Source organism: Perca flavescens, chromosome 7 (assembly GCF_004354835.1).
Source record: "Perca flavescens isolate YP-PL-M2 chromosome 7, PFLA_1.0, whole genome shotgun sequence".
In the NCBI taxonomy this organism is placed as follows: Eukaryota; Metazoa; Chordata; class Actinopteri; order Perciformes; family Percidae; genus Perca; species Perca flavescens.
This window is the reverse complement of record NC_041337.1, coordinates 35,178,014-35,190,906: the sequence shown is the minus strand read 5'-3', so window position 1 is coordinate 35,190,906 and position 12,893 is coordinate 35,178,014. Positions and strand designations below refer to the sequence as shown.

Sequence of the window (12,893 nt, the reverse complement as noted above, 5' to 3'; positions counted from 1 at the left end):
TTTATATCGATTAGAGAGTTTATAGAAAGTTTATAGCGAGTATAGAGTTCATAGAAAGTTTAGCGAGTAGAGAGTTCATAGAAAGTTTATATCGATTAGAGAGTTTATAGAAAGTTTATAGCGAGTAGAGAGTTCATAGAAAGTTTATAGCGAGTAGAGAGTTCATAGAAAGTTTAGCGAGTAGAGACTTCATAGAAAGTTTATAGCGAGTAGAGAGTTCATAGAAAGTTTATAGCGAGTAGAGAGTTCATAGTAAGTTTATAGCGAGTAGAGAGTTCATAGAAAGTTTATAGCAAGCAGAGAGTCCATTGAAAGTTTATAGCGATTAGAGAGTTCATAGAAAGTTTATAGCGAGTAGAGAGTCCATTGAAAGTTTATAGTGATTAGAGAGTTCATAGAAAGTTTATAGCGAGTAGAGAGTTCATAGAAAGTTTATAGCGAGTAGAGAGTCCATTGAAAGTTTATAGCGATTAGAGAGTTCATAGAAAGTTTATAGCGACTAGAGAGTCCATTGAAAGTTTATAGTGATTAGAGAGTTCATAGAAAGTTTATAGCGAGTAGAGAGTTCATAGAAAGTTTATAGCGAGTAGAGAGTCCATTGAAAGTTTATAGCGATTAGAGAGTTCATAGAAAGTTTATAGCGAGTAGAGAGTTCATAGAAAGTTTATATCGATTAGAGAGTTTATAGAAAGTTTATAGCGAGTAGAGTTCATAGACAGTTTATAGCGAGTAGAAAGTTCATAGAAAGTTTATAGCAATTAAAGAGTTTATAGAAAGTTTATAGCGAGTAGAGAGTTCATAGAAAGTTTATAGCGAGTAGAGAGTTCATAGAAAGTTTATAGCAGTAGAGAGTTTATAGAAAGTTTATAGCGAGTAGAGAGAGTTCATAGAAGGTTTATAGCGAGTAGAGAGTTTATAGAAAGTTTATAGCGAGTAGAGAGTTCATAGAAAGTTTATAGCGAGAAGAGAGTTTATTGCAGGTAAGAAAAGCCCTGGAACAGTCGAAAAAATTATTTTTCTGAATAAAAATTACATTTGATGTCTATTCCCACAAACATTTGTCACCAAGCACAACAATATCGCCCTGACCTGTCCACGAGTACTGTTATTGTCCATAAGCACCATCACTGTCCCACAGTATGCCCTTGCCACTGTCAAAGCACTGCCCCAATCAATTGACTCAAACTATTTCCATAAATACCACACTGGCAGTAGATTACATGTCAGACTATTAGATTGCTCATATAGCGTACGCCTTCTGCAATGCCTATCTCACCTATCTGGCTGAGGAGACAATGTTGCTCTAGGCTACGTACTCAATATAATCACAGAAACGTGTGTACAATGTGTTTTACATTAATTTCCCTCCAAAATGTATGTATTTGTTTAGAAACACTAGAAACGTTCACAATAAAATAAATAAATTTATAGTTTTATCTCGTGGAGAAAGCAAATAACATTTTCATTGATGCAAGGTCACAAATAGGCTTAGTTATTTATGCCATTATTTATTTATCCATGAATTCATTCACAAAATGTACTCATCTTCTACTCAAAGACATTCATGCCTGATATCTGTTCAAATTACAGCTAAACAGTACACCAAAATGTTACAATACATCTGTGAAACAGCTTGTGACACAATGCTATTCTTCCTTTCACCACCAGATATCCTCATAGAGTCCTGAAGCTTAGTGCCCTATATTTAGATTAGATTAGATTTTTAAATATAGGGTACTACTGAAGCTTTGAGTATTGAACCTTTTTTCAATACAATTGGTTTGAAAGCTTCAGTTCGCCATCACTAGCGTTTACTGTATATAGTGTTTTCTAGTCTTAAACTTAAATTGTGTAATGTTCTGAGTTGATTCTTATCAACAAAAAAAACTTTGTTCTTTCACAAATATGTGCTCATTCATGTGTAACTACTTCCACCAACTAATCAAAGTATTCTCGTAAGCGTAGAATCTGACATTCAGAATACATACGCATGGGCGTCAGTTTGGTTTGAAATGTGCTGGGGACAGAGCTTTTTGTGGATTTGTTGGCATCTGTCGTTCACGAATTATAGGTCTATGTGTTATGAACTTTATTTTTTTAACTAAATTGAGCTCGAGGTGTTAAAAAAAAGTGGTGGGTACAAAATGACTCAATGACGAAATGTGGTGAGGACGCGTACCCACCGTCCCCACCGACATCTACGCCTATGTACATACGAGCGAGTTGCTCAACAAGACCAAAGTTAATATTGGAGTGGCTAGAACAGCTGCGTGTAAACGATGGAGATACTAATGCTACGTTTCCACGTGGTCGGCTATTTTATTTTCATAAACGGACATTTCAACCTTTCCGTTGTCAAAAATAACATCGTGCACAGCTGTAAGTTTTCAGAAAAGTGTTCGTTTACATGTACCCGTGTATATATATACATATATATATATATATATATATATATATATATATATATATATATATATATATATATATATATATATATATATATATATATATATATACATATATATATATATATATATATATATATATATATATATATATATATATATATATATATATATACATATATATACATATATATACATATATATATATATATATATATATATATATATATATATATATATATATATATATATATATATATATATGCTGTTAATGCAGCCAAGAGCACGCCAGACCTGTAGGTGGTGGTGTAATGAGACGCTCAAGCCCACGTTAGCCAATCGGAATCCCGAAAATAGCGACAACAGCAACCAATCACTTCCTCTCTCCTCTCTTCCTCGGCTGCCTAAACTTCCGTTTGTCTCAGTTTACGTGCAAACGTGCACACAAAGTTTTCCCCAAATCTCCACTCTGGCCCGGAGTTTTTAGAAAGACTCGGTTTCAGAGGAGAATTCTCCGTTTGCGTGTAAACGAAGGAGCACAAACGAAGGGGAAATGTCTCCGTTTGTAAAAAAAATAACCACGGACGTGTAAACCATGGAGATACTAAGGTCCGTTACACACTGCACACGTCGCTGTCAGCCGCGTGGCGTGTCCATTTATATTTCGGCTCCCATGTTAACAGGTTAGATCTTACGGTACAGATCCACTTGTCCGTGCGATGCTTCTGTTGCGTCGCGCTCCACTCTATTCTTATGGGTGACATCAAGCGTCTTCAACGCGCACGCAAAGCATTCTTATAGTTAAGAAGTGAGGAGTTAACCCGGCCCACCTGCTTCTCTTCGTAGTCATCAGATTTATTGATCATATAATCAATAATATAGTGAGAGTCGAGGGAGGCAGGCCAGTACAGCCTCTCATCAATGTTTTCATTTGTTTCCTTTTGTATGCATCCTGTCCCAGAACTGCTTGTTACTAACCTAGCTCTTATGTTTCTTCTTCGCAGTTCAACGCCCGGCCGCGTCCCGCTGCGTCTGCAGCACCCACCCGTGCTCTGCAGCGCCACGTTACATCCCGCAACACCCTGCTGTGATGTTCATACGCACAGAGTAGTCAGGATCCGGTATAGGAGACTACACTACTCAGTACGACACGATGTGCCCTGCTATGACATGAACTTCCAGGACACTACTTCGAAGTCACTGTTCCATTATCTCTAATGTGACTATTATTTGCCACTGTTCATCACATAAGCAACCGGCCCCGTCAGACACCGCCTACCAAGAGTCTGGGTCTGCCGAGGTTTCTTCCTAAAAGGGAGTTTTTCCTCGCCACTGTCGCAACAGCCACTGATAATGCTTGCTCTTGGGGGAATTACTGTAATGGGGTTGGGGTTTTGGAATTTATAGAGTGTGGTCTAGACCCACTCTATCTGTAAAGTGTCTCGAGATAACTCTGTTATGATTTGATACTATAAATAAAATTGAATTGAAATTGAATTGAATTGATACAGTGGTGGCCGAGGCTGCCATACAAGCTGCTACATGCTCATTAGATAAACATTCACAGGGGCAGTCACTATCGAACACTTTGTCTAACTGTTGATCTGATCTCTAATAGCGCAAACAGATCTCAATATCACTTAGTGTTTATTGATTGATGTGCAGGAGGAAGATGAGATGAGAGTAGAGTAGAGTGAGAGTAAAACATGAGAGGAAGAGAAGAAGTGAGGCTGAAGAAAATGAGATGTTTGTCCTCCATGTTTTTTTTCCTTATTTCCTGTTTTACCTAAATGATTCTGTATTTTCATGCAGGGACACCACAGCTGTATTACCAAAGGGGGACACCCATAGACCACCCGTTTTTAAAATGTTTTAGATTCGCCACTGGTCCCACTTTGGGTCCAGTATTGCTTGGCCATTCACTGCGCATGCGCAGAGAACCGGTGTCCGATGTCCAACAGCAGCTGTTAGGACCATGAACGGTTGGGACCGAGGAAGCAAAGAAATCACACTTCAGAATAACCAAAGTGGACCCGGAAAAAGAGTCGGTACTGACCGGAACGTAGCCGGTACTGACCGGAGCGGACTGCATTGAGAGCCGCTGATCTGCAGCTGGAGCTAACGGAGATAACAGGCTAACTGACGGCAGACCGTCAGCTGTTATCTGACGGGGCTGACGGGTTAACGGACAGGCCACTGGCTCATGGTCACCACGCTACACTGCACTAACCCGTTCTGGCCCGGGATAGTTTCTGGGCGGTCTGAACCACATCTAGTCGGACTTTTTTCCGGGTTTGCACCGCCGGGTCTCTGGTGAAGTTCAGCCGCCTAACGGACGCTATTAAGCTAACTAACATTAGCTTATCGGAGTAACCGTTACCGTTAACCCGGTTCGGTCTGAGGACCAGGGGCTCAGGATGCTGATAGGTAAAGTACTTATGATGACCCGGGTCGGTATCCCGGTTCGGCTGTCTGTGTTGTTGGTGCAGTTTAGAAAGAGTTTGTGTCAATGACCGACCGTTAAATAAACACTCTGAACTCCTGAGAGCAGGGCTAACATGCTAAGCTAGCTTCCAGCTGTACCAGCCTCTGACTGCTCTGGTCAGAACGGGACCGTTTAAGCCAGACTCCAGTCAAAAACTCTGGCATTTACAAACTATTGGCTTCCCAGCAGATGTTTTTGAACTAAAAGGGAGTTTCTTTCCTAAAACAATCTCTCTAAAGTATGCTGGTAAATTCGGCACACAATTGTGCGCTCCAGGGGGCATTTAATTACCTTTAAATATGAACTTTAATAATTGGTGATTGCTGGTCGCTGCCTGCCTCCATGATGCGATTTAATAGTATCAGGTTAAATCTGGAAAATTTAGATTTTTGTTCAAAAACGTGCAGCTTTGTCTGTGGTTTGTATGCCGAATTAAATGATTAGATACTCTGGAAAGGTGATAATTAACATTGGAATAATGTTCCAATTTAAAGGACTTTTTTTTTTTTTTGTATAAATGTTTAGTAAATTGTAGTCTGAAATGAGGTCCATTATATGCAAGTATGCAGGATTTGTACCGTAAATTTGCTAATGCAGGAGAAAAAGTAAAATTTCAAGATTTTTAAATGGAGTTTGGCATATGGTATTAATGCCAAAACACATAGTGACACCTCCTATATCTGTAAAGGGACTATTGGTCATGCATCTGGAGTTATATGCCTGCTAATAAGGAGCAAATCGCTCTTTGCCCAAACTTGTAAATTGACTTGTGTGTGTGTGTGTTGAACATTGTGTTAATGAGCTGTTTATAGAGCTGGAGGTGGGGGCTGAATGTGGCTCTGACTCTGTTGTTCCTCCCCTCAACAGCAGTTGCTGCAGGGACCGGAAATGCTGCCAACACCGGCAAGAAACCCAGACGGAGAGGCAAAAAACACCGTAGAGTCCGAACAGACGAGAACCGGTAAGAAACCAGCAGAGACACGAGACCAGATACACCATTGCCCCCAAACACACGCTGCTGACCGCCCTACATACAGACACACATCCACTCAGAGTCTAAAATTAGGTGTGTGTGTGTGTGTGTGTGGGGAAAGTGATTTGCGGTGTGTGTGGTTGAGTTTCATTACACAAAAACACTTTCTCTGTGTGACTTCCTGCACAGTGTTATGTCATCTGTTATAAAACTTGGACTAAGAATTGATCGATGTGATTGGTCGGTATCAGGGCTGATGGATCAGGTAGTAGTAGTAGTAGTAGTAGTACGTGTTCTCTGTCACTGTCATGATATAACCCAGTATGGTCAGAGATGAACAGTTAAGTTAAAGATATATTTTTTTGGGGCGTTTCTGGCTTTAATTTTTGACAGGACAGCTAGGTGAGAAAGGGGGGGGGGAGAGAGAGAGACAGGGGAAGACATGCAGAAAATTTGTCACAGGTCGGATTCATACCCTGGACCTCTGCGTCGAGGCATAAACCACTCAGTATACGTGCGCCTGATGTACCCACTGACCCAACCGGGCCACAAACGACTTGAGAACAGTTGATTTATAGCTGTATGCAGAGCCTACACCGTGGCTTCTGTAAGTGGCCTATGCTGTTGTGAGAATTTATACTTGTGCGCTGGTGTGTCTGCGTCGTTCTAGCCAGTGGTGTAGTCTACGTGATACGCAGGTACAGTATACGCAGTATACCCACTAAGAAAGCTCCAGGATTCCATATACCCTCTTAAAAATGCCCAATGACACGCAACAACATGCTTTCCATTATCTTTTTTGATATATTTTGAATTGAATGAATCTGTGTTTTTCATCTTCACATAGGCTTGATAAAGGTATTTCCACCGTAAATTGGTGCATACAAGTTATCCGAATGCAGCAAATGAAGTCTTTGAATGCTCAAAATAACCCTGGGGGAGGACACCCAGACCCCCTCCCTCCCCCAAAGGCAGATTCTGGCCCATATATATAGGCCAATATATTTATATACAGTACAGTATACCCACTACAATACATTAGACTACACTTCTAGCGTATCTCTTTAAGAGAATGTGTGTGTGTGTGTGTGTGTGTGTGTGTGTGTGTGTGTGTGTGTGTGTGTGTGTGTGTGTGTGTGTGTGTGTGTGTGTGTGTGTGTGTGTGTGTGTGTGTGTGTGTGTGTGTGTGGTAGAGCAAGTGAGAGAGTGACAGCGAGTACCAGACTCCAGTGGTGGAGACGAAGAAACCGAGTGTCTGGGGGCAGGTCCGATGTATTTTTTGAGTTCCAATATAGGCCAACTTTGATCTTGACATACAGGCTAAGCATTCTGTAGCAAATAACAATAAACCCACTATTATTCACAATTGTTTATGCTGAGAACGAGATAAATGCAGATGTCCCCTTGTGAACCAAAGGTTTTTTGATGAACGAAGGGATTTCTACACTGTTGGAGTATATATTGTATGGAGATAGATGGGAAACAAGATGCAAATATATTACTGGCACTGTTTATGGTGTTCCTTACCAAAAATAAAAAACAGTAATTTACACATTCAAAAAAAGGTGTATTTTTGATAAATTAATGGATTGTATTTTTATGAAGGTATTTGAATTGGTTTGCTGATTGTTGTTGTTTTTTTTAAACAAGTTATTGGTTTTACGATCAAAGCTCGGCTTGTTATCGATAATAATGCCCAACTGCTTGTTGTCGTAAGTCTTTGTGCTAAGCTAGGCTAACGGTTTCCCCTCTGCTTCCAGCGTTTGTGCTAAGCTAGGCTAACCTGCGTCCTACTGACAGAAACAGGTTTGGTGCTCGGCCCGGAGAGACTCAGCTCCAATAATAGAAACGGGGACTGAATGATGATCCCACAACACACACTCACACACACACACACACACACACACACACTCTCTCTCACACACACACAAACTCACACAAACTCACACTCACTCACTCTCTCTCTCTCTCACACACACACACACACACACACACACACACACACACACACACACACACTCTCTCACACATACACACACTCACACTCTCCATGACATGTCTGAATCATTGACATTGTTGAGGTTAGCCTGAGCAGCCCTGAAATTGTGTGTGTGTGTGTGTGTGTGTGTGTGTGTGTGTGTGTGTGTGTGTGTGTGTGTGTGTGTGTGTGTGTGTGTGTGTGTGTGTGTGTGTGTGTGTGTGTGTGTGTGTGTGTGTGTGTGTGTGTGTGTGTTTGAGATATATGATACGTGTTGTCTGTTTCATGCAGAAGCATGTCCATGTGTACGTGATCAGAATGACATCATTTCAGACCGACAGCGTTGCTGGGGGATGTTGTATTTGCGTTCCCACTAAAGTCAAACCAGGTTGAACATCACAATGACATCACAGAGGTCTGATTATTGAAATGAAGTCAGAGGCTGAGACTTTTAGGGCTATACACTCGATCGGAATGAGTCTGTCTGACATGTTGGTTGACCTCATCTGAAATTCGAAAAGTCGTCATCAAGAGGAGGGTGACATGAAATTGTTTTAATATGTAGGTAACAGAGAACATGTTATAGACCCAATTGCAATGTATTTTGACTATAACTTCCGGGTACAAAATTCCTGCGTGTCTGTACAAACTGCACTGAACAAAGTTATAAACGCAACCAAAGAGTGGCCTTTTAATGTGTCCAGCCTAAGTCTTTTAGTGATTGTTTTTTAGTGATTGTTGTGGGGCAAAAATCCTTGATTATGCGTCATGTTTTCTTAAAAAATGCGATGGAATATGCTATATGATATTTATGCAATTTTATGCAACGAAATTGCGGGAACTTGCAAAAACTGCAGTTTGATGAAAAAGATAAAAGTGATTTTCAGATATTCAGTCATTGCAATACGTCAACAAATAATATATATATATATATATATATATATATATATATATATATATATATATATATATATATATATATATATATATATATGTATATGTATATATATGTATATATATATATATATATATATATATATATATATATATATATATATATATATATATATATATATATATATATATATATGTGTGTGTGTGTGTGTATATGTATATATATATGTGTGTGTGTGTGTATATATATATATATATATATATATATATATATATATATATGTGTATATGTATACAAATAATATGAAAAACAAATAAAAGTAATAGTTTAAACAGAGGGAAATAAAAGAGCCAAAAGAGACAGACTTTCAAAAATCATTATATAATAATAATAATAATAATAATAATAATAATAATAATAATATAGACACCAGGAGCACTTAAACAAAGATAACTGAGTAGACATCAGATATTAAGAATTTTCTTCTTCTTTCTTTTCTTAAGAGACTCAAAGGACATGTTAAATTCAACCCCCAACATGCTGCTTTTCGATGATGTTCACGTCACTTCGTAACGCCACTTCGTAACGTCACTTCGTAACGTAACTTACGTCGTATAGTCACTTACGTCATATAGTCACTTACGTCGTATAGTCAGTTCGTCGCCATAGTCACTTATGTCGTCCACGTCGCGTAACGTCGCCCGTGGCGTCGCCACTGGCGTCGCCCGTGGCGTCGCCACGTAACGTCACCGTAACGCGCCCGTAACGTAACGCCCGTGGCGTCGCCGTAATGTTCCCATGGCAACAGGGGAAAATGGCTGCTCGTGTCAAGTAAACGCAAAAAAATTTCAACTTTTTTGCAACGAAAATGCGCGGAAATCGACAATTTATGTGGCGAAAGTGCAGCTTATTTGAAAACATGCGCCCCACCCCCACATAAATATGCAGACTTTGGCTGATTATGCGTTGAATTATACGATCGCATAATCAGGTTTTTCTGGAGGGACTGACTAATTAGCATCTTGATATGCCACACCTGTGAGATGGATCGATTATCTCGGTAAAGGAGAAGTGCTCACTGACACAGATTTAGACAGATTTTTGAACAATATTTGAGAGAAATAGGTCTTTTCTGTACATAGAATAAGTCTTAGATCTTGGAGTTCAGCTCATGAAAAATGGGGGCAAAAACAAAAGTGTTGCATTTATAATTTTGTGCAGTGTATTTAACGTCGCTGAGCAAACGGGGAATGAGGAACAACTGGATATTCTCTCATCGCCTTCATCTAAAATGCACGTTTGATGCTTTCATATGTCAACGCGTTAGCTTGGAAAGCTAATGTACCTGTTGGGCCACAAACTAAAGAAAATATCACCACCCAAACTAGCACTCAGTCCGACCGGCGGAGACGTGTTGCTGTTCCCGACGCTAGATTTGGTTTATCAAAGACGCAGCAAAGCAACGCAACACGGGACAGATAATAACCACAGCAGAGACCACAGACAGGTCCGACCTCCGTGTTTAACTAGATGTCTCTAAACGTTACAGTTATGGATGGAAATGACAACAGAAATACACAAGTTTGCAGATTTCACATATCCAAGCAATTCAAATCAGCTGCCAATTTATCTATCAGGAAGTGGTTTTTGGAATTATTTTTGGAAATAACAGAACATTTGATATCTTTAGATATATACAGTACAGGCCAAAAGTTTGGACACACCTTCTCATTCAATGCATTTCCTTTTTATTTTCATGACTATTTACATTGTAGATTCTCACTGAAGGCATCAAAACTATGAATGAACACATATGGAATTATGTACTTAACAAAAAAGTGTGAAATAACTGAAAACATGTCTTATATTTTAGATTCTTCAAAGTAGCCACCCTTTGCTTTTTTTGATAACTCTGCAAACCCTTGGTGTTCTCTCAATGAGCTTCATGAGGTAGTCACCTGAAATGGTTTTACCTTCACAGGTGTGCTTTGTCAGGGTTCATTAGTGGAATTTGTTCCCTTATTAATAATAAAGTAAAGGGTGGCTTATATTATAAGAAACTTGTGTGTTGTAGCAATGCTTTGCCATTGAGAACAAGGTAGCATGCTAGCACTAGCATGCTAACGCTAGCATGCTAACGGTTGCGGTTTGCCAGCTCGTTTCGGCTAGTGACGTAGAAAGCTTGTGACCAGCTCACCAGGAGACTGAAGGCAGGACACATTCAGAAACCGTATCTCACTCAGAACACCATGGATGGATGTTTTCAAAGTTTGTATGCGTGTGGAATTATATATGCCCATATCTATCCATAATATGGGCACTTTAAAAGCCAACCGCGACTACATTGTGCGTCTGCCCTATTTCTGATACTGGTGGTGGCAGAAATCTTGCCATGGCAGGCCGCCACTACAAAATCAACAAAGAGGAAACACATGATACATTCATAGTGTTGACCTCAGTTGTTCACACACAAGTGACCGAAACACACTGACAAACACTCGTTGGAGGTCTTCAACGAGTAGATAGGGCTGGGCAATACGGAGAAAATCAAATATCTCGATATTTTTGACCAAATACCTCTATCGATACCGCAACGATATTGTAGTGTTGACTATTGGCGCTTTCACAAAATATTTACACAATGAGATTTTTGATAAATAATCATCAGTAATGTGGATATAATGACTAAGTGGGTAAAGGCAAATAATAGAACAGTTAGAACAGTCTGTTAAGTTCAGAAATTGACATCACTTTACTGTAATGCAGCCTTTAAAACCAGGAAAAGACAACATCTATGCCATATTACGATATCCAAAATCTAAGACGATATCTAGTGTCGTATCACGATATCGATATAATATCCATATATTGCCCAGCTATGTGTAGCCTTTATATAATTCTTTATTTCCCCTCTGTTTCAGGCTCGATGATCCCTGTGACCTTCAGAGTCTGAACGCCAACAGCAGCGTCGCCCCAACACCGAGTTTCCCCCAAACCATCCGGCTGCCCCCCCAAAATACTCCGGAGACAACCACATCCCCACGAAATACACCAACATATATTGAAGATTTTCAAGGATCCACTACAGCGCCCCGACAACACCACCCACACGCCACCACGTTACCCACCGAATCGAGCCTGCTGCCCACCAAGAGAGTCCCCCAAACCCTCTCTCCGCCTCCCCAGAACCCCGTCGAGACCACCCCCCCCCTTCTAGATACACTAGATACCCCTTTAGCACACCTGGTATCTCATGAAAGTACCCTCCAAACTGCCCCACTGGCCCCTCTAAACGCCTCCCTCATTTTCAGCCAATCCCCTCCTGCCACATCTAAAAGTCCCGCCCCCAGTCCCAGCCAATCACTGCCAACCGTTAACCAAAATATTACCCAGAATTCCTCCAGATCACCTCATAGAACTCCTCGAAATGACACTCGGAGTCTGCCCGTCGTCCAATCGGATGCCACCGAATCACCTCCGACAACTCTTCCAAGCGATATTACCCACGATGCCTCTGATTCGCCGTCAGTTTCTGCCAAAGCTCCTCCCACCCCTCAGTTAAGCCCCTCCAACTCCCACCCTGACCCCTTCCTGCTGACCTCGGTCACCTTTAACTCCAGCGTCTCTTCCCACCTCTCCTCCCCCGGCGTCTACTCGTCTCTGGGCCCCCACGTAGGCGCGCCTCCCGTGATGTCATCAGCCATCCCGCAAGGGGCCACGCCCCCTTTGACTCTGAGCCCGCCCCCTCCAGAGTTAACCCCGCCCGCTGTACAGCTGCTGGGCTCTGACGATGAAGAGCAGGAAGACCCGTCGGATTATTGCAAAGGTGAGCAGATCATTTCTGACTGACGAGGAATGCAGGCAACATTAACGATAATTAATACTCTGATATTGTGATTGAAAATATGTGAATATAAGACTCGTATACATCACAATACTGCACTATAGTGTAATTTGCACAAACATCGGTTATACTTACACCTTTATAAATACTATTTAAGTAGTTGTACATTTTTATTACCAGCTTGTATATACGTTTGTACATTCTTTCCTTTGTTTAATAGTTGTTCTGTCCTATTTATTATTTTGTGTGTGTGTGTGTGTGTGTGTGTGTGTGTGTGTGTGTGTGTGTGTGTGTGTGTGTGTGTGTGTGTGTG

General features: G+C 40.6%; 1 protein-coding gene across 2 annotated transcripts in view; it reads left to right on the top strand.

The window, feature by feature from the left end:
- The first annotated feature begins 4,232 nt into the window (after nt 1–4,232).
- Nucleotides 4,233–12,893, top strand: part of srpk3 (SRSF protein kinase 3) — a 29,437-nt gene continuing 20,776 nt past the window's right edge. Inside the window, exons 1-3 of one of the 2 annotated variants that reach the window (XM_028582173.1) lie at nt 4,233–4,832; nt 5,761–5,851; nt 11,658–12,562. In XM_028582173.1, the coding sequence (XP_028437974.1) occupies nt 4,823–4,832; nt 5,761–5,851; nt 11,658–12,562 (1,006 nt within the window). In that variant the 5' untranslated portion in view covers nt 4,233–4,822. Of the gene's footprint in view, nt 4,833–5,757; nt 5,852–11,657; nt 12,563–12,893 lie in introns of both variants that reach the window. The other variant, XM_028582172.1, reaches the window with a different exon arrangement.